The 22,249-nt window shown below is 50.2% G+C and overlaps 1 protein-coding gene across 4 annotated transcripts in view; it reads left to right on the top strand.

Annotated features, from left to right (window-relative positions):
• Positions 1 to 22,249, top strand: part of SLC22A23 (solute carrier family 22 member 23) — a gene marked incomplete at its 3' end in the record, with an annotated part of 184,322 nt that overhangs the window by 114,488 nt on the left and 47,585 nt on the right. For all 4 annotated transcript variants that reach the window (XM_079778286.1, XM_079778285.1, XM_079778287.1 and 1 more), the window contains exon 4: positions 17,481 to 17,649. In XM_079778286.1, the coding sequence (XP_079634412.1) occupies positions 17,481 to 17,649 (169 nt within the window). The remainder of the gene's footprint in view (positions 1 to 17,480; positions 17,650 to 22,249) is intronic.

The following is a 22,249-nucleotide window of genomic DNA, read 5'->3' as shown; positions in this document are numbered from 1 at the left end:
CTTAACCCTACTGGGCAGATTGCTTCCTCTGTCCATGAATCAAAATATATTTAACCACTTGGGCCCTGGGATTTGTTTATGAAACAAGAGAATTACATGGAGACTTAAGTTATATGATTTTTTAAAAATCTGTTAACTTTCCAAGAGTTTACATTACTTATTTTGCATAAGGCATATCACTTGAATTTTATTATCTTTTTCCCAACCCAATGTCCTATAGTTTTCTTTGCTTGTATCTTATTGCCAAACTGGCTTCTTCTCTCCCGCTGCCCCACCCCCGATGCTGGCAGGAAAGCTCTGGTCACCAAAGATGATAAATGAATTGTTCATTTGGTTTCTGCTCTCTTGCCTCCTTCTCTTCTGTCAACATTGTCAAAGGCTGCCCAGCATGAATCAGAAGTGCTGGCTGAACACTTACCCTAGACATCTGGGGTTGTTTTGTGTGGCAGCATTTACATTTGAATTCACTTCATACCACAGAAGAGATTAACTAGTGGCTGCCCATCATATCCAGTGGGGAGTCACAGAGTGGCTTTTTCTGTGCTTTTATGTTCTGGACCATAAAACACATTGGTGAGGTCTGATATTTGTTTTATTGAAAACTTCACCTTGCACCATGTTAAAGGTAGGCTTTCACATAAAGTCTTTTGAACAACAAAAATTGTAATTCCATGGAAGGGTTTTTTAAAACTGTAAATCCTTTGTATTTAACATGTTCTCTCTCAACTTGATATGAGGGAATGCTTTCTGAGAAATTCTCTGCCCACCAACGCTCCCAAGGGCGTCTGTGAACCGGGCCAGTCTCTCCAAGGCCTTGATGTAGGGCGACAGTGCTCTTTAAAGTGCTGTGTGTCCTGAGCACGTTTCCTTCAGAACCAAGAGCTCTCAGCAGCCAAGTAATCCCTAAGCTCACAGCAGGTCGTTCTGAATAGTGTATCACGATTGGAATGTGTCTGTGTGATGAAGATGCCCCCGCACGTGTGGAACAGTAAGTGTGGGGCTTCTGATCACTCAGCTCTATCCTTAAAGAAGGAATGTAGTGTGAGAACACTATTTTAAATAGAATTACTTTAAAACTCTATTGCCTCCATTTCTGTTTTTCCAAATACTAAGCATGTCCCTTCCAAAATGATTGCATCAAAACCGCAAACACCTTGGGGAAACCTCTCCGGTCTCCCATCTCCAGCACAGTGGGTCCTGTCTTTTCCCAGAAGGCCCATCCATTTTTCAGGATTGCTTTCTGCATTCGCTATGGTGATTGTCTCATCCTTTTTCACATGGGACCTTGAAAATCGGTTTTCACCTTTACACAATGGATCATTAAGAAAGGGCCTTATACGCCCTAACCGGTTTGGCTCAGTGGATTGAGCTTCGGCCTGCGGACTGAAAGGTCCCAGGTTTGATTCCGGTCAAGGGCATGTACCTTGGTTGTGGGCACATCCCCAGTAGGAGGTGTGCAGGAGGCAGTTGATCAATGTTTCTCTCCCATCGGTGTTTCTAACTCTCTATCCCTCTCCCTTCCTCTCTGTAAAAAATCAATAAAATATATTTTTAAAAAAGAAAGGGCCTTATACTGCTGTTGGAAATCCAGTCACTCTGGAAATTGCCATTCTTAAGCAAAAAAAGTCTTCAGTTTTCACAAGGGTAATCAACTTTTACAAAAGCGTATTTATATCAGGGTCACCTGGAACTGCAGAGGCATTTTGTTACAGCCTCTGTGTGGTTGTTGACCTGCATCCTTAAATTATTACACTAATATGCCATGTCGGGGCACCAAGCAAACATGCCAGGCATTTTGCCTTATATCATTTTATTTCACTCTCATGCCAAGTCTTCCAGACAGTATCTGTCATCATCTCATAAGAGAATCATGAGCATGTCAAGTACCTTGTTTAATGCCACCCAGCTGGTACTTGGGAACTGGAAATTCCAGCCAATTTCCAATCTTCTGCTCTTTCTACTGCCCTCTCCAGGCTGTCCTTCTTGGACATCTTGTTCTGTGGGAGAGCCTGTGGGAAACAAAAGGAGGGACGGGGGACTGGACTCGAGTGGAGAGTCATTTTGATTCTCGAGCACTGTGAGCTGATAAGCGGAGGCTCTCGCCCCGGAGGGAAGGGGCCAGGGCTTGGGAATGAGCAGCCCCCGGGGGGTGAACAGGTAGCAAAAAGCAAAGCTTGACTCTGTCTTTGAAGACAGATCCTCTTCGGCCTCTATCAAAGCCTGTGCACATGGAGCTGGGTTATCAGATTGGGGAGGGGGGTGGGGAAAAGCATTCTGGTGTTATTTTTATCAACATTTGGGAAGAGGCTGACATGGGTGTGAGTTGTCGTGGGAATAATATGTGCAAAGCTGTTGTGTCACCCAAGGAAGGACTGGCTGCTCTCCCCTTGACCCGCCGTTCCCTCTGCCGGGGCGTTCTCGCCCCCCCTGTCATCCGCCACATCTCTCGGGTTTCACTTTGGGGTCACTTCCAAGCTCTCTTTCCGGGGCCCTCACCTGGGGCTCTCTCTCCCCCCTTACTGTCCCAAGATGCTCTGTCTGGGCAGCAGCACCCACAGTGGGGGGGGCGGGGGGGCGTGGAGAGCTGCTCTCTGGCCGGCATCTTTAAGGAGCTCCGTGCGTTTGTGTTTGGTGCAGAGCCCTGGGAGGTCCCGCTCATGACAGACCTTCGTGCCCTCGTGTGAAGGCGCTTAATACAAGCTGCAGTCCTGTCCGCGTTGACCCAGTTCTTTGGCTGCCACGGAAATGTGTGCCTCTCTTGTTTTTGCCGTTTTAATTCGGCATTAACTGAGCATCTGACAGGCGCTGAACACAGTGCTACACCTTAAGAAGGATGCAGAGAGGAGCAGACATGGTTTTCATTCTCAAGGAGCGTCAGGCTGTGGGGGAGACGCTGACAGGCACAGAGGAAAGAGAATCCGAGGTTCTAGAGTGTGGCTGCTGAGTGCTCTGGGCCCAGGCGGAGGGGGCCCGGCTGACGTGGCATTGTCAGCAGTGTTGAAATGGAACAGAGCTGGACTGTAGGTGCAGTCATCTGTCAGCAGGACTGGGTGAATTAGAGGGAGAGCCGCCTGAACGCTGCTGGAGCAGTCAGCTCCGGTGAGAAATGTGTGGTGTGACAATGGCAGAGGAATGGCGATGGGCGCCCTCTCCTACCTCCACTGCCTGGAGTAGGTGACCCCAGGACGTTTTGATTCCCAGTTTGTTGGGAACATTTGCTCACCTGCTGAGAGGGGTGAGGTGCAAATCTCTGTGTGCACAGGGCTTCCCACAGCCACTCCCGGGGCGCAGCAGAGCAGCACCCATGTAGTGCTTGCTCCCCAGGGTCCTGGGGTTAGAATTTTGTACATTTTGGAGATAGAGCCCCTTCCCACCACCACTCCAACCTCCCAAGAGACATGCTCCTGACTTCCAGGAGGGAAGGAGGCCCTGACTGAGGGTTTAAGAGGGTAAGTGGCTGCCTCAAGGGCACACAGCTGTGAGTAAGAGGCGTCACAGTGAGGCACTGTCCTGAGCTGTGAGCTCTGGTTGAGCTGTGAGGAGCTGCGCCCACAGTGGGATTTAAGCAGAGGAGGATTCTGATACTTGGAGGTTACAAATGTGTTACTCAGCATCTATTCACGAGCCCACACTGTCCGCACAGCGGGCGTGGGTGTGTGGGTGTGGTGACTGCCGCGTGACCTTCGGGCTCCCTGGAGGGGACTGCAGACCATGCCCTCAGAGGCCTGGTTCCCACATGGGACAGGGGGCCTGGCTACAGAGGGGCTTTGTCCCCAAGTCCCGGGCAGGACTTGGCTGAGACCCAATGCTCTGTAGTGTCAAAATTCTCATGCCACCCCACCCCCATGTGCAGCAGATTCGAAGGCAAACATGTCATGGAACAACAACTGTCAGAAGCAAGGTGGCCCTGGGACAAGGTGGCCCTGGGTCTCTGAGCTTCTCAGGTCCTGCTGCAGCTGCTGCTGAGGATACGCCATGCTCCCTCTGGCAGGATAGCCTCTCCCCAAGGACCTGCTCCCTGAAAATCCCTTCACAGTTGCTGGCTCTCTGACCCTTTGTTCAGTTGGCTGATGTTGTCGGGTGAATATAGCACACAGGGGTTTCCTGATTTGGTGGAGGAGGAGAGAGCTAATTTTAACTGCCTTATGTCACATTGAGTTTGCTTCTTGTTTTTATTGTAATCTCCATTTAAAAATAAACCAGCAGCAATCCAGCGACTCGTGTTCTCCAGAGCGCCCTGGGCTTGGAATTCATGTCAAGCCTTTGGTACCAACCAACTCTGTGACCTTATTTCCCCTCAATAAAGCAAGCAGTTCGGGTGACGCCTGCGTCTGCAGGCTGCCCTGTGCGGCCATCCCCTGACCCCTGCCATGTTTTGTGTGACCTAGACAGTGTTTTATTTTCTAATTGAATTTAAAGGCCTTTAAACTGGGCAAGCACTCAGGGATTTGCCAGGGCCCCGCCCCTCCCACCAGGTCAGTTTGGCACGTGTCTCACCTGCTTGGCATTGGACTCTGCTATCCCTGGTCGGTATTCTCTGGGTTTCCTTTCAGCTGAAATTGTCTGGGAGTCTAATTTCTTTGCAACTTCAGGTCTTTTGTGCCTCTGCCTCACTTGCCCTTTGGACATTGGAAGAACTGTTTTCTTCAATGGAAAAAAATAAATCACATGTCTGATGATGGGAAAAAGCAATGACATGATCACTCTGAGATCAGCAGGCCAATAGGTGTTCTAACCTGTAATGTAGTTTTATTTTATTTTTATACTAGGGGCCCAGTGCACGAAATTTGTGCATTGGGGGGATGTCCCTCAGCCCAGCCTGCACTCTCTCCAATCTGGGACTGCTGACTCCTAACCTCTCACCTGCCTGCCTGCCTAATCACCCCTAACCACTCTGCCTGCCTGCGTGATCACCCCTAACCCCTCTGCCTGCCTGCCTGATCACCCTTAACCACTCTGCCTGCCTGCCTGTTGCCCCTACCTGCTCCCCTGCCTGCCTGATCGCCCCTAACTGCTCTCCCCTGCCAGCCTGATCGCCCCTAACCGCCTCTGCCTCGGCCCCCGCCACCGTGGCTTTGTCCAGAAGGACGTCAGAAGACATTTGGTCTATCCGGTCTAATTAGCATATTACCCTTTTATTAGTATAGATGCTAATGCTGCAAAGGGGGAATTAATTATGGGAGCTTAGGGTTAAAATGTATGAAACTCTACCTACAGTATTCAGAGCACCAGTTTTTACAATGTGGTCCCCTGAACCCGCAGAGTCACCAGAGAACTTGTTACACATGCGGATTGTGAACCCTGTCCAGCCCCCTGAATCAGAATCTCCATTGGCGGGGCCCAGACATCTGTGTGTCGTCCCCTCTAAAATGGGATGATAAAATAGAGCCTACCTCACAGGGTTATTAGGAGGATTGAGTGGTATGTGTATAAAGCCCCCTGCAGTGGTTCTTAAACTTGGGCACTATCGGAGCCACTGCAGGGCTTTGTAATACAGGTGGCTGGGCCCAGCCCCATTTCCAATTCACAGGCCTGTGGAAGGGCCCCAGGAACATGGTTCCAGAGACGCTGGCTCCCGTGTGATACCTCATCATTGAGGCTGTGGGAGTGAGGGGCAGGGATCGCTAGTTTGCATAGGGTGGTCCGGTAGAGCTTCGCTAACAAGGGACCCTCGGGCAGAGACCTGAGGAAAGGCAGGAGGGAGCCACAGGACTTTCTGAGGAGGGTACTCCAGGCACAGGGAACAGACAGTAAGTGCAGCGAGGAGGCCAGTGAGCTGAAGTGGAGGGACCAAGGGGGAAAGTGGCCGGTGATGAGCTCGGAGGGTGGGGGGTGATCATGTGAGGTCTTCAGTTGCTGTAAAAGACACTGCTTCTGCTCTGAGTGCAGTGGGAGCCATTGGAAAAGTTGATAGGACATGTGAAATTATTCATTATCCAGGGAGATCATGACTCTATAGTGCAGCCTCTTCTGAATTAGCTATATTTCTGGGTAAAGAAATAACCCTCATTGATGAATAAACATTCTTCTTTGCAAAATAATTCAAAGCAAAAACAATGCACAGTGAATGGTGGAATGAGAAAATAAAATCACCATTCTCACCCCCTAAGAAATAACACATGTGGCATTGATCACCAGAGGATGCTTAATCCAGTGGGAAAATGTTGGTGGCAGCTCCAGTGTGGGAGGCCGAGGTGCCAGCACTGGAATCCCTTGATTCATCTCAGCATCATTTGAAGGCGCACCTTCCAGGGTGTTGCTGCATGAGTGACAGACACCCATGCCCTAATCCCATCTGGCTTCTTCAACAAGACAGTGCCATGGGGGAAGGTAGGGAAGAGTTTCTCCTAAGACATGTGCAACATATGGATCTTTTTAGGACCAAATTTTTTAAATGTAACCATGAAGGGACTTTTTACGAGATAAATGAATATTTTGAACACAGACTGGATATTAAATTATATTAAAGACTTATTAATTCTGTTAGATGTGATGATGGCATTGTCTTTGTGTAAAAAAAAATTAGAGAGACATACATTTATATTTATAGAGAGACATACATTTATATTTAGAAATAATATAACATGATTTCAAGAATTTGATTTAAAATATTACAGGAATGAATGAAAGAGAGAAAAGGGACAGAAGAACCAAAAGGAGCAAAATATTAATAATTGCTGACCCTAGCAGATGGTATAGAGGGAGTTATTAAACTATTCTGTCTTCTTTGTGAATATATGAACTTTCAAAAGAAAAGGGTTTTTAAATGCAAATTTAAAAGAAGATGGGAAGGTAAGAAGATAAAAAAGGAAAGCCTTGTTTAGGAAGACTAAGTTGCTAATAATTCTTCCTTGAGTAGGAAAATCATGACAAAGAGTGAAAGGCATTTACTATTGCTAGATGTTACTTATCTATATATATAAAAGCCTAAGCGACCGTTACTACAGAACAACTGGAACAACCAGTCGACCAGTCACTATGATGCTCACTGACCACCAGGGGTCAGACACCCAATGCAGGAGCAGCCCCGTGGTGGTCAGTGTGCTCCCATAGCCAACCTCCACAGACCCTCCCTGTGGCTGGCCAACCTCCCCCAGTCCCCTGGCTGGCCAACTTCCCGTGGTCCCTCGCCCTGGCCGGCCCTGATGGGCCCTGATCACCAGCCAGGCCTAGGGATCCCACCCATGCACGAATTCGTGCTCCAGGCCTCTAGTGTTAACATAAACCCATTCAAACCTGTAAAGAATTTTTGTGAGTTTATTTGAGCCAAACTGTCTACAATTACTGGGAAGCAGAACCTCAACGGATTGAAATAATGCTCCGAGAATGGCAGGTTACATCTGTATTTATACATTGCAATCAAAGGAAGGGACATAGGTGGGTTACATGAAACCCATTGGTGATAGACTAGAGAGGCGGGAGAAAGCTAAGTGGGGGAAACCCCTGGGATTGGATAAAAAGTAAAATGATAGACACTTACTTAGGTGGGTACAGGAACAAATTAACATGATAACAATGAAGGAATTTGTGGTATCTGTCCTGGCACCCAACACATTATGTTGTGCCCCAAGGGGTACAGAAAAAGGGAAGTTACAGGTTACCCAGACATTTCAAGGGTATGTTATTATAGATGCAAAAAGACAGGCTCAGTTAAGGTAAAGGTTGACCTTGTCAGTGAAGATACTGTCCTAGGATGTAACTACCCACCATCACTGCTTTTAGTTAAAGTTTAATTTCATGCCTTGCCATACTAGCAGTCAGCAGATGTCCGTCACTGCAGATTGCCAAGGACCAAACCAGAGAGGGTCGGACCTGCATTACTACCATTTGTCCACCATCCAGAACTGAAATATCATTGCTGTTATGAACACATAAACAACTGTTGGACATAGAAACTGGGACTCAAAAGAACCATTGGCCCAGAAAGAAACTCACTATAGACTGATTCATTTGCCTCTCAGCATAACTATTATTGCTTGTCTCATTTTCGGTTCCTATAAGTGTATTCCTAGTATCACATGAGCTCACTCATCCAGGGGAAAAGATGAACAACATAGACTGAAGAACAAGAACAGCATTGATCAGACTGTCAGACCTCAGAGGGAAGGTAGGGGAGGGTGGGGACAAGGGAGATAGATCAACCAAAGGACTTGTGTGCTTGCATATGAGCCTAACCAGTGATCACGGACAACAGGGGGAGGGGGTCATGCGTGTGGGGGGGTTTGGGAAGGGGATGGGGGGAGGTTGATGACAAATATGTGATACCTTAATCAATAAAGTAATTTAAAAAAATAAATAAATAAAGTTTAATTTCAGACCATCCTTTGTGGTTACTTTAGGTCTCTGAGTTTGCAAGACTGCCATGCAGGCCTTCCTGGGCATTGTCAGGTTAGCATGTGGTCCCTTTCGTCCACACTTAGAAATGAAACTATGAACTCTTGTTGAGATATATTCTATTTATCATATATCCAACCCCTGATTTCCTGATTATTTGCCAAGCTCATAAAATAATGACAATATTGACAGCACTGATGATGAGAAATAAAAGTTGGTAACCTTCCCTGCCCTCTGACACCTAGGAAGCTGTGTGCACGCTGTTGTGGGGCAGGGTTGCAATCTATTCAGTCTCCCTCTCTGAGGGCTTACATCGGAAGGCCTGTGAGCCTCCTTTTGTTCGATTGCATAATCTGATTATGCATGCACGAGCAGTCAGCACATGTGAGTTTGATTCATAAGTGGTTAGAACTGCAGAAAACGAGGATTGAGAACTGTTACTTTGGAACTGGCTGCTGGAAAACCTGGATGGCAATTTCTAAAGTGTATTCTCGACCCTAAAACCACCCACTCTCTGACTCTGCTCCTTCGCTCAGCTTGAAAATGCTGAGCAGACTCGAAATGCAGGGATTTCCGCAGACTTGCAGTTATCCTGCTGTTTGAAGTCATGCCTCTCCTTGGGTATTTCTTCTCTTAGTAAACGTGGAAGACTGAGTGACATTAAAGCCTTAAGTGTACCACTGAACATTGGTCACTGTTTACAAACAGTGGGACTGCTGAGCAAAAAGACTAGTGAGCATTTAAATCCCTAGTCCTCATTTTGAGTAATTGCAATATTAGTTAAAAGAAAAAAACATGAGGTAATAGAAAGAACTTGTCTGGAAAGGAAACTGAACTCTATGGGTAGCTGAGTTTTATGGTTCTTAACGTTTTATCAGCATATGCACACTTGGGCCCTGACGAGCTCCACATACTAGTAAGACTGGGTTCTTCAGAGTCACCGACTGGCCTCACCATCATGACCCTAACTGGTTCCATTGTAGAAACCTAAGGGAAGAGGAAGGCAGGTAAAGTGACTCAAGTAGACAGGAAGAGCCCATTACACAGTTAGTTCTGCATTGGACAGCTATGGGGGCAGGGCCCCTGCCGTGTGCCAGACGCTCTCCTGGGCCCTGAGGAAGAGGCTGTCGCCTCCATGGAGCTCAGATTCCAGCCGGGCACAGGGAAGAGACCAGAGCCACCCGGGACTCTGAAGACCGCTCCTGCCTGCAGCAGAGGGCTGGGATGCACGGGGTGGGAGGAGTGGGGGGCTGGCTTCAATTCCTACCTCATTCCTTCCTTAGCTGTGTGAGCTTGGACTGGTCACTTAATCACTCTGAGCTTCAAGATCCTCTTGTGTAAAATGACAATAAAAACACCATGTACATTATAGAGTTGGTGTGCAGATTACATGAGTTTAATGCATGAAAAATGCCTCCTGGGTGTTTGGCCCACAGCAAGTGGAAGTTGTTACGTAGCCCAGCACTGGAGACGAAATAGGTCCTCAGCAGCCAACTCATTCGCTACTTCTGCGTTTGAGCATTAAGATGGCCACGTGTCGGGCAGACACTGGAATGGGATTGCTAGGGGATGTTTACATTTTCGTAGTTTTTATTTTCTCTTTCTCTCAGGGGAGAAAACAGCCTTCAGACTCTTCAGACCATTCCTTCAGGTTGGCAGGTCCTACATTAAGAGGGAAAGCAGTTTCCTACGGGGAAGGAAAGATTTGGAGCTGCCGCGATAATAGCAGCCTTTCACAGTCAGACCCTAAAATGCTATTGGAGTCTATATGACCCAGCAATTTCAGGCCTTCCTGCTATAACAGGGAATTCCACAATCGACGGCCAGAGGGCTGTTTTGCAGGGCTCCTGGGGCCCGTGTCCTTGGCCAGGGCAGGAGTTACGGCGTGGCCCACTCCCGTCCGGCCCGGCTGAGAAAACAGGCTTCCCTCCCTTCAGCAGGGAGGTTTTCCTTCGGGGCTGCCATGCACCTCTAAGCTGTGTGAGTGCTAATAGAGGAGGGTGGGAGAGGAAAGGGAGACTGGCTCAGTCTGAAGGAAGGCCAGTTTGGAAAAGTGGCTTCTGTGGATGGTGTGTGTACTTGCCACGAGGCTGTCAGCCGGGTGGCAGCGGCCCAGTCGGCCTTGGTATAGGCTGCCCCCTTGTGCGCTGGCCAAGCCACTCAGCAGTGCCCTGTATTTTGATGGATTTCTCATCCCCCAGGCCGTCCCAGGAATAGTATTTCACCGTGGTGCTTGGCTCCAGTTTGGGTTGGGGAGACATTGCCTCTCCTGAGCCTGCCTGGTCTCCCTCCTCCAGTGGCTGAGCCGGCTCGTCCTACGTGGGGCACTGCCTGGGTCTAGCAGAGCAGCCGGGCAGTGCGGCCTGGGAAACTGCCCAGGCTGGCTCCTCCCATAGAGCGAGTGTGAAATAAAAGTGGTTGAATTCTTGCTGAACTTATTGGGAGGAGTGTGTGCTTGTATCAGCTTAGAGATGTGTTTCTCCTCCGTTCAGCTTCTCCAGTTCTTTCGTGGAATCTGGTGCCTGAATTTGTGCGGGGCGTGGGGCAGGTGAGAAAGAAGCCCTGGTGGGGGAGGAAGGAGAGGGATAGCTGGTGCATCGCCCCACCCGTGCCCTCACAACCTCCGCTCACCCCGAAGAGACCATTCTTTTCGAGGAGCCTCAGCAGCAATCCCCAATGAGTAGAGGCTCCTGAAAGATCAGAATCCTGTCATATGGAGCTTGTACACCGTATCATTCTGTCAGTTCTGACCAAGTTTTGCCTAAAACACAGAACAATTTAGGTCCCATGGGGAAGGACTTAGTTCCCTGGAGTGAGTCTCTTAGTGACGTAAGCCCAGCCAGAGCCTCACCGAGGTGGCCGGCCGTATGGAAGGCAGCAGCACCTGGGAAGCCTTCTGGAGAGGTTAGACGTGCCCTGGTGTGGAATGGGCACGACACTGTCTACTTCATAGACCAGGAGACAGGAGCACACGCAGGCTGAGCGACGTCCCCCAGCCTGGGAGAGGCAGGGAAGGAATTTCACCCCTGCTGCCCACCCTCAGTCTGGGCCTCAGCCTCTCCTCCCGCGGAGCACATTCCTCGTTTCCCCCCGTAAATGTTGTCAGTCAACTTCACATATTCCTTCATCACTAGTCAACTCCGACGCAGAAAAATCCTGTGGGCTATTTTGGAGAACCAAGGAACACTTAGCAATTCCAAGAAAAGATAGATTGCAGCAAACATACCCACAGTTTTTTAAAAATATATTTAAGAAAGAACGAGAATTGTGGCCCTGGCCAGGTGGCTCAGTTTAGTTGGAGCATCGTCCTGTACACCAAAGGGTTGCGGGTTTGATTCTTGGTCAGGGCACATACCTGGGCTGTGGGTTTGATCCTTGTCGGGGGGTGTGTGGGAGGCAACCAAACGATATTTCTCTCTCACATCGATGTTGCACTCTCTCCCTTCCTCTCTCTCTCTCTCAAATCAATAAAAACATATCTTAGGCTAAGGATTTAAAAAAAGAAAGAAAGAATAAGAATTGTGTTTTATTTACTTATATATTATAGAAGGATGGGACATATCTTTTTAAGACTGGTTCCAAAAACATTTTTTAATTAGATAATCATAATTCCCAAATGCAGTGACCAGTTAGGTAAGTCAGTGTGTTGGTGGGGGGTGGGACTGTGGGAAGGGAATGTCAAACCTCATTCTCTGGCTGGTGTTTCCGGCGGGCAGATAGCTTAGACACTGAAGCAGGGTGAGTCCTGCCAGCACAGTGCTTTGTCTCTTACCGAGCGCCCTGGCCTGGGAGCTTCGGCGTGCGTGTCTCGGCACTCAGCACACCCTTGTCCGGCGCTGCACCCTCCTCCCACGGGTCCTGAGCTGCAAGGCCGCTGTGCCTGCCAGCCCCGAGCTAGGCTCTGTGTGACAGGAACAGGGGATTTTTTTTAAAAAAAAAATGAAATTGTATAAGCAAGGAGTTTCCAAAATCATCATTTGTCATCGAATACCAGCAAAACTGTAGGCTTTTAAACCCCATCAGGCCGCGCGCAGGTGAAAGTGAGCGAGCGAGCGAGAAGACAGAGCCTTTGGTGTCGGCCAGAGGAGGGTGTTTGCATGTTGAGGACATGGTCAGGGGTTTGCAGCACAGACTTAGTTTTTCTCAGAATAGTCACCTGACCTCTGGGCTCCTCTTGCAGCACTACCCACATAGCTGGGTCCCCCGGGAGGGCTCGTCACCAGCCCACGGAGCCGTAGGAAGGGCTGCTGGTCGAGAGGTGACAGGGGAGCTGGATTCGAGTGATGGAGCCACCTGGACCCACCGTTGGGGCTCTGCACCCTCCAAACCCTTCGTTCAGACCTCGTGGTCATTCCTGCTAGTCCTGCTTTGCTGCCATCACTCTAGGTGGGAGAGTGTTGGGAATTTTGTCCACAGCCTCTCAGCGCTCCTGTGTAGGATCAGGGACTTTCCCGGCTGGATGGGCCTTGGAGAGGTGTTTGCTTCCTTTCAGATTGGCCCTCAGAGTCCTGGTGGGGAGGTAGTGGGTGGGACAGAGCACCCCCTCCCAACCTTTCTGCTGCCCACACAACACAAGCCGTTGTGGTATTTTCTTATTATTGCAGAATTTATGAAACCAGAAGGAGATACATACAATTCCTGCAAGGAATTGGCTTATACAAATGTGGGGGCAGGTGGGGCAGCCCTGAAATCCAGAGGTCAGGCCGGCAGGAGGGGAGTCCGCACGTCAGGGTGAAGCTGCTGTCCACGGGCAGATGTTTTTGTCTTCCACAAGGAAGCCTCGGCTCTGTGTTTCGGGCCTTGCAACTGATGGGGTCAGGCCCGCCTAGATTATCTGAGAATCCCTTTTACTTAAAATCAGCTGACTGTGGACTTCAATCACCTCTACAACATACCCTGGTGGCAGCACCTACATTACGGGGTTGACTCCCACACACCCCCCGACCTGGGATTGTAGCCTAGCAACATTGACTCAGCAAACTGAGCTGATGACCCCGGCTCTGATGCCTCACTTCCCTTTGGGCCTCGGCCTTCCTCCTTCCTCACCCCAAGTGACTGATCTGGGCAGCACTACTTCCTTTTCTTCCAGGAAAAGTGTAAGAATCTGAAAGCTTCTGGGGGCCTCCTAAAAGATCTTGTACCCAAACACCACATTTCCAACAGAGCTCACAGAGGGCCTCGGGGCTACTCCTGCATCCTGTGTGCTCAGATGATTGTGGTCATGCTCCCTTTTTTACAGGCCAAATGCCCCAATTAAATCTTAATTATGTGCTATTTAATTTTCATAACCTTCAGTAATTTCTCTGTTTATCGACAAAGTGTATCAAGCTTGTAAGAGTGGCTTCTATGCCTTCTTCATTAAGGTGTTAAGGGAAATGTGATTTTAACAAAGGGGATTTTGTGGTGGTTTCCTTGGATTCGCTTAGTTGTTTTTCAATTGATGGCTTGTTTCTGGTTTATGAGAATATGAAATAAGTGTAATGAGAAGAAAGAGTGTAGATTGTCATTGTAGGCTATTTCTCTTTCTCAGTCTTTTTAGAACAAACTTCAGCCCTGCTCTGAAATTCACCAGGTCGGTGAAGAGTGAAGAGGTCAAATGAGACCCAGGAATGTTTTGGCAATAATTATGTTATTATATATGGTGATGATGCAGAGTATTATTACTTATACAAACTAACGTATAGCCATAAGGTAGGGCTCCTGGTTGGGAGGTGACAGTGGAGCTGTATTCGAGTGATGGAGCCACTGTATTCAGGCATTCTATGCTTCTTGGGTGCTCATAACAGCCCATTTTACCGATGACAAAACTGAGGCACAGAACTCCAGACGGCCGAACCAATGTCACAAGTTCATAAGCGCTAGAGATAGGCACTGGCCTCCAGGCTCTTGGCTATGCGTGTAAGGGGCTACACGCTAGATGCTTGAGATATTTTGGGGGTTTGAATCTATGATGCATCACCTCAGATGACAGCTTTTTGTGACCTTTAGTTGTTTTACATAATGAAGGAGAGGTTGCTGCCATAAGTTGAAAACCTACTCAGATGACTTGAGGTGGGCCCATTGGCAAAGAAAGTAGCGCTAAGAAGTGATGACACCATGTGCAGCCCGGGCCTTCACAGGTGCTGCTGGCAGCTGGCAGTTCAGAGCCATGGACACCTGCCTGGGGGCGACCTGTTATTCGACGCATCCCAGGTGCTTCGTGGATGGCTGGGTTGGGGACAACATCCCCTGCTGATGGCAGGTGTCCCTGCCTTTCAAGACCAAGGCCAGTGGCCTGGCCGGGAGTCCAGAAGCATCTCCGAAGTGTGTGAAGCATTGACCAACCGCTCCCGTGTGCAGAGCTGGGCAGGCCCTTCGTGGGCAGAGGGGATCTACCTGCCACGTCCTCCCTCCTGCGCGTGCCCGGGCGTAGGCTTTTAACATCCTGAGGGATTTCTCCCTCTCTCTCACTTAGAAAACCCGATTCTCATCGCCCGGGAGGAACATGGGATTAATGGCAAGCTTCAAGCGCCTATGGTTCCTTGGTAATTGCTTTAAAAACACACATCTTTATAGCCACCTTTAGAATGTGGTTGATTTCAGGCAGTTTGGAAAGACTTTCTGGTGAGTCGAGGCAAAAAGGTGATTATCTGCAAATGTCATGCCTGTGTCCTCACATCAGATCGCCGTGTTTTCCATCGCCCCTGCAGGAATGCTGAAATGCCACGTAGCTGCGTCTTTCTACCCTGATGAAACACAGTGAAGTCCCGGCTAGGATTCCTGCAAACGCAGGAGTGCAGAGGTTGGGAAGTGATTTTACTAAGCCAGCTGTCAGAGATGTGTGTCGGGAGGCAAGAACATTGCTCCTGAGTAGAGCTCTGGGGACCTTGTTAACCTGCAGGTGCTGGTTCTTGGGTCTGGGTGGGGCCCGAGCTCGCACCTCTAACACACTCCCAGGAGCTGCTGATGCTTCCGGTCCAAGTAGCAAGGAGTTAGAGGATTGCTCAGATGACTCATGGGAGAAGAACAAGGGAAGCCCACCGAGGAAACGCTGGCCATGAACTCATATCTACAGTGACACTAACATGTGCACCGGCCACGGCGTCCCATTTGCAGGGAGGGAGAGTGAGATGTGAGACTGGAATCATTGGCCCACAAGGGCCAACTTTCCTTCGTCATCCACCAACCTAGCCCCCGGTTTAGAAGGCTGCCCGTGATGCCTGTGTGATGGTGCGTGGTGTGGTTAGTGTGTGGGATCGGACATCCCCTAAGGGGGTCTGTGGGACGGAATTGGAATTGCAGATATTTTCCTACTGGGGTCTCACAAAACTAAGGAGAAAGGCATGCCCGTTGCACCAGCTTCGTGCACCGTCCACGTGAAGCCATGCTGCTGCGTTGGCATCAAGTATCGCTGTGACTTTGCTTAAAGGTCACCTGAGTAGGCAGGTGCTAAATTTCCTCATTTGATACGAGCCGGTGCCACACCGCAGATGCTGAACTTACCCCGCCTGAAGCCCATTTCGGATTTCCATAGCAAATCTACCGCTCGGGCTGAGTAAGTGAAAGCTAGAACCTGCAACTGGTAGTCTTTTCTAAAAAGATTCTGGTTGCTTTATTATGTTTAAGAGCAGAGATGCCAGACCCCACGTGAATGCCCAAGCCCCGCTGGGAGGTCATCTTTGACGTGAGCCTGGCCTGTGCATAGAAAAGAATATCATCACAGCCGATGGCCAGGAGACGGCTGTTTAATCCTGTTTTCTTAATTAAATGGAAACAAAGTTCTTTAGACGCTGTTCTCTGGAGATCAAGTTTCTCTCGCTCGCCGATAGCTGGGATCATGATGCCTGTTTGTGCGGAGCAGGGATGGAAATTCTGATCGCTTTATTATCTCTTTCCTACAGATGAGCTGGTGCAGGCATTGGCTGGCATGGTGCCCTCTCCTTGGCGGGGCTGATTCTGTCCTGCAAGTGTAGTTTGTCTGTTCTCCCCTTTAATCTCTTCCCCTTCACTGCCTTGCAACCCCCACCTCTGCGCTGGCCTCTAGACAGAAGGTGGGCGATGGGCTGTGACAACTGACCTACAAACAGTGTCTAGACACAGATGCATGAAAAGTATTTTCTCCTGAGAGTCTTCTTTTTAAAAAAATATTTATTTTGCCTGCACTTACAAAAAGGCAAGCCAGCTTTAGGGAGAAGAAGAAGAGCATGCGAACTTGTGTGTTCTAAAGTACGTAAACCCTGCTGTCGGCTGCGGTGTTGAGGACTTCCCTCTGTTTCAGGAGCTCACGTAGCAGGTCTCTGCTGGTTGGCAGCGGGGCCCTGCAGTCTAAGTTTGGGGCCATCTTTGACTCCAAGTCAAACTGAGAGCCTAGATTCCTGCAAACAGGAGGGACCGTGGTGTCCTTGCATCCGGTAGACATTTAGTGGAGGCAGACACTGGTGGTGTTTGGAGCTGTGAAGATCAAGCAGACACACACACACACACACACACACACACACACACACGCACACCTGCAGCGGTATCTACCTGATAGGTAGGACCAGAGCGGGGGATGCATCACACCCAGGTCACAGTGGGCAGAGAACCCCCGTGGGGAGGAGAAGCTTCCCGTGAGAACATCACAAGATCCAACTCTGCCATACTGTTTGGGTTTTGTCTTGTTCAAAAGGAGGGATGTGCAGGTGGGTGGGCGTGAGCAGACGGTGCTCCTGGGTGCCCTGCGCAGAGAATGAGAGGGTCCCCTAATCCAGCCTGGTAGAGGGAAGGAGTGGCGACAGTCGGGCGCGACGGAGTCCAGTCTACAAGACACTCAGTGGCCTCCAGAGAGCAGAAGTGGGAATAATGTGCTGTGCAAACACTCTGCCCCCATGCAGTGGTTGCTAGCTTCTGGACTAGGCAACTCTAAATTATAATGTTCTTTTGCCACTGACTTGCTCTGTGACCTTGAGCAATGATCTCGCTCCCTTCCCCGTGACCCTCAGCTCATCTAGCTGTAAAAATGAGGATCTCAACCTTGACTTGCTGTAGAGGGCTCTCAGATGACCAGCAAATAACCCCGGTCTGACAGTTCTTTGTTGGTTGAGAAGAGCACTGGCCCCGGTGCCCCCGTGGCTCCCCCAGGCCAGGGGCAGGATACTCATGTCTCTCTTATCCCTTCTGTGTTCCAGGAATAGAGCTGTGTCCCCCTGGAAAACGGTTCATGATCACCATGGTGGCGAGCTTCGTGGCCATGGCGGGGCAGCTCCTCATGCCCGGGCTGGCGGCGCTGTGCCGGGACTGGCAGGTGCTGCAGGCGCTCATCATCTGCCCCTTCCTGCTCATGCTGCTGTACTGGTCGTGAGTATCCCCGCAGGCTGCCCATGCCGCTGCCCGCACGCAGAACACCGGGCCCACCCCAGGAGACACAGAGGAGGCATAGGGAGGGACCCACTATCCCCAAACTTCCCCTGGTGTCAGCTTGTGTGCGTGAGGGAATGTTGCTCTCTCTTTTTTACTTTATTTTATTTTTTAAATGTCTTATCTTGGGAAATGTCCAGACCTACACAAAGTACACAGAAGATTGGAATGAGCCCTGGGTGCCCTTCACCAGCTCTGACCATGTGCCCTCCTCAGTCTGGTGTCACACCTGTTCGCTGGGTTATTCCGATGTGATTTTCATGAATGGATTTGCAAAGGGGGGATCCTTGTGTTGGGAGGAGCAATAGGGAGATGTTCAAGGAAATTCAGCAAAGCCACCTGGTCTCCTCTGGACTACCGAGGGGCAAATGCCAGGCCGTCGGTCGCCACCCAGCAGCTGCAGCCCTGGCTTGTGTGGCCAACAGAGCTGAGAACATCTGCTGTGTGGTCCTGTGGGGGAAAAGTCCGCTCACCCTGCTCTAGACAAGTTCTGGAGGAATTTTAGGGCCATGTGTACCTTTTCAGTTTCTAAGCTTTAAGTTTGGGGCTTGCTGACTTTAGGAAAAAAAAGAAACAGCTAAGCACACTGGTTTTAAGCTATGACCTGGGCAACTAGATTTTTAAAACTCCCAGGGGATTACCGTGTAGCTGAGATTGGAAACCACCACTCTTAGACAGTTGTTAGGGGGGAAAGGAGTGTCCTGGCCTTTTTATAAATAAGCCTTCTTTTTCTTTGCTTCCGTCCCCCCTCCATACCCCCCCTCATGCCAACACTCTTGCTTCCCCACAAGTGCAGGGTACTGTCGTGTGGATTATAATACTGCTATATAATACTGATATATAGCAGTATTATAATATTGTATTATAATATTATAGTTATTATAATAATTATATAATATTATAATTATATATTATAGATATATAATACTGCAGGGTACTGTCGTGTAGATTATAATACTGCGCTATTTCTATTCCTTCGTCACCAGTGGCAACCAGATGTCTGGCAAGAAGTCAGTCAGTTGTGTCTCAGCTTTGTTCACAGCGTGGAGAGGGCACTACTGGGGCTTCCCTTTTTTTTTAAAGGTGCCAGGGAGGAGAAGAAAGTCCCTGCCTTTTAACGTTGCCAGGGCCACCCACCCAGGCTGTCACCCCAGCAGATAAAAATCGGTGAGGGAGGCGCCTTTTCCTCTGGAGCCCTGCCCTTGCTCACGCTGTCAGAAGAGCCTCAGCAGCAGCGAGGAGCCTACAGGCCATCTGCTGGCGAGGGCCCCATCGCGCAGCTGCCACACTGCGCTCCTCTCACCGCGCCTCTGCCAGGCTTCTTGACCTGAGGTCCTCCTGCAGGGACCACGCAGGTTTCAGATCCTGCTCCCTCCAGCAGGATGGCCCTGGCCGGTGTGGCTCAGTGGGTTGGGGTGTCCTCCCGTGCACCGAAGGGTTGCCGGTTTGATTCCTGGTCAGGGCACCTGCCTGGGTTGCTGGATGCCCAGCAGAGGGTGTACAGGAGGCAGCTGATCGGTGTTTCTCCCTCCCGCTCCCTTCCTCTCTCTCTAGAAACCAATGAGATATTTACAGAATCAGAGGCCAAGCATGACATGGTTCCCCGGAGCAGGAAGCAGCGAGCAGCTCGTCCCCTAATCAGTCAGAGGAAGCCCTTCCCGTTCCTCCCTTGCGCCCGGAGCTGGGCTGGGCTTGTTTTGGAATTTGGGGCATTTGTTTATTTAATAAATGTTTATATAGTGTCTGCTCTATGCCAGACGCAGATGCTGGCTCTACACAAAGAGTAGACCATTCAGTCTTCCTATTCACCACCCCACTGAGATGACAAAACTGAGGTGCCCAGCTGGCCCTGAAACCCAGCACTTGTGCTGTCTCCCACCGTCCCGCAGCTGCCAGCCACTTGTCCTGGGAGGGGAGCCCCGTTGTCCTAGAGCATCTTCTGTGTGGTCTGGCATCCCCCACCTCCCTCCTCTCACTTCCTGGCCTCCACAGCACCAAGTGCACAAGTGCTGTGTGCTGGCGCCTGGGGGTTGGTGGGCCGGGGCAGGCACAGCCTTTTGGAGACCCACACTCCTGTAAGGGCAGGCAGGGCTGTCTCCTGTACCTCCAGGCTCTGAGTCTCAGCCCTGGTTCTGCTCCTACCTGTCCCAGGTAGGAGGGCACCTGATGGGGAGAAATGGCGGAGAAGGGTTTCCTGGAATGGGTGTGGGATCCTGACTCATGTGGGAAAGGGCTTGGGGGGGGGGGGGTTATTTGTCCTATTCTTGTTCATTTACATTTAAAATGCATCAGGGTTAATGACAGGCAAGGTAAGGGATTCATTTACTTACGTACATTATCAAACCTAAGGAAAATTCTTTGAAACAAAACTTTACAGTGGAAAGCGTATCCAGGGTACTCCTGCAAGTAAAATGTGTGTGTGGACAGACAGACGGACGGATGTCCCGATGCACTGACACCGTGTAGTTACTGCTCTGGCACTGCAGTCTGGATCGACCTGCTCTACTCACACATGTTAACTGCCGTGATCGTAATCAGCATTATTTTCTATTTATTTATTATTTAAGGTGCTTGGCACACGTCTGGCCTACAGCAGGTGCGCACTAATATTAGCTACTGTTGTTACGATGATTATATCGCCTCTTAACACGTGTGGCAGCCTGGGGGTACAGGCAGGTAAAAGACACCAGGGGTGAGAGACGTATTCCATTTCACCCAGCAGATCGAAAGCCTCCGTAGCAGTCATTGGCTTTTAAAGGCCACTGCAGTGCCTCTCCTTTGTTGTCATCTTCTGATTCCCACCCGCCTCCCATCCGCTGCAGGGGGAAGCTGTGGCTCCCGAGGCTCTGGTTTGACAGGATGAAGCGGGCTGTTGGGGGAGGTGGTGAGCTGCAGCACCAGTCCCAGGACCAGCTATTGGTGACAAAATATTGAAAGTCACTTGCTTTCCTTTAATCAGCAAATATTTATTTTGTGCGCCCAGGGGGCCAGCAGTGCACTTGGTGCTTTGCAGTGACCCTAAGACTGTGCATGAACAAGGGTCATAAACCAAACTGTATGACACAAGGTCGCCACAACCAGGGTCCTGGGTAACAACAAAGAGGTGGAGGGGGGCTGGAGGGCTCTTCTGGTTCCAATTGTGAGCTAAGCCAGCAGGGACCCTCCAAACACACACAGATGCCGACTAAGACACACGTTAGCCAAAGTGATACACAGCGCTGAGCTCCAGTGCAAGACCTGGGAGTTCCCTGAGCCCAGACCAAGCAGAGCATTCGAGCAGGACTGGCCAGGCAGCTGCAGGGCATCTGAACCAGAAAAAGGAGCTTGGGCTTCCACACCTGCACAGGGGGCTGGAGCTGAGACCTCAGGCCGTATCACTTAGAATCGGGCCCTTAAATGAAACCAGGGGTCAGAACTGTTGGTGAAAACAGAGCTGAGGGGGGAAGAGTTCATCCCACCAAGAGACTTAACTCCGAAGCTGGCTGACGGCCTGGGGCTGAGGGTGGAAGAGTTCATCCGTAAACACTGGAGCCTCGATGTCTGCACCACACATGCTGTGTGTTCTGAATTCCCAGTCCTCTCTAAGGCTCGGACGTTAAGGTAAGAACCAGCGAGTTCCTCAGACCCTCAAGGCCAAATGGAAACCTCCCGGGGAAAACCACTGCGGCCAGGCACTCAAGACTCACTCCGAAGAAATGTTCACCAAGGATAAGCTCGCAGGCAAAATGCACAGAGCGCATCACAAGGGCCAAAAGCTATAAATTGGGGAGCTTGCCTACCAGGAACCCCAGAAAACAGAGCAATCTGAGATAAGTTCATTAGCTAACTTATTAAGTAGTTACCACAACCCCACACCAATTGCTAGGTATTCTAGACACTGCACATGTGTACAAGCAGGTCCCCACTCACGTGAAACCTCCCTTACGGTGGGGTGGGAGGGAACCCACTGACCATGAAGCCATCAACAAGCGAAGGGCATGGTTTCACTAAGCAGCACATGAAGACGGTGAGACGCAGCGGTGGGACAGAAAGGGGCAGCGGGGTGATCAGGAAGGGCCGCTCTGAAGAGGCGACATTCCTTTCTGAGACCTAAATGATCAGCAGGAGGAAGTCACACACAGTTCTGGGCGGAAGTGTGTTCCCAGCACATGGGAGCAGCCAGGACAACAGCTGGCTCCCACTCAGCTTTTTCTGGAAGAGGAAGTGAGGCCGGTGTGGCTGGAACACGAGGGAAAAGGGAGGGGGCCAAGCTCAGAGACAGGTGGGTCAGACCACCCGGGGCCTAAAGCCCAGCGGGTTTCTTCTAAAAGCAGGAAGACACGTTGGAGGTTTATGCAGGGCAGGGGTATGCTCTGGGGTCACTGTCTGCTGTGTGGCGAGTGGTCGTGGGCTGGTGAGAGGGGCAGAGGGCTGCCACACTGGCTGGCCCGTGAGCGGTGGTGTGGTGCCTGCCCTGGGGTGGGCGGGTGGTCACTGGAAGGGGGCTGGCCCAGGTACACTCTGGAAGTGGCTTCGTGGAGGCTCGCCAGTGGGTCTGCGT

The sequence above is a fragment of the Cnephaeus nilssonii genome (assembly GCF_951640355.1).
Source record: "Cnephaeus nilssonii genome assembly, chromosome: 7".
Lineage (NCBI taxonomy): Eukaryota > Metazoa > Chordata > Mammalia > Chiroptera > Vespertilionidae > Cnephaeus > Cnephaeus nilssonii.
Note: the sequence above shows the minus strand (reverse complement) of the source record. Positions and strands in the feature narration are given on the sequence as shown.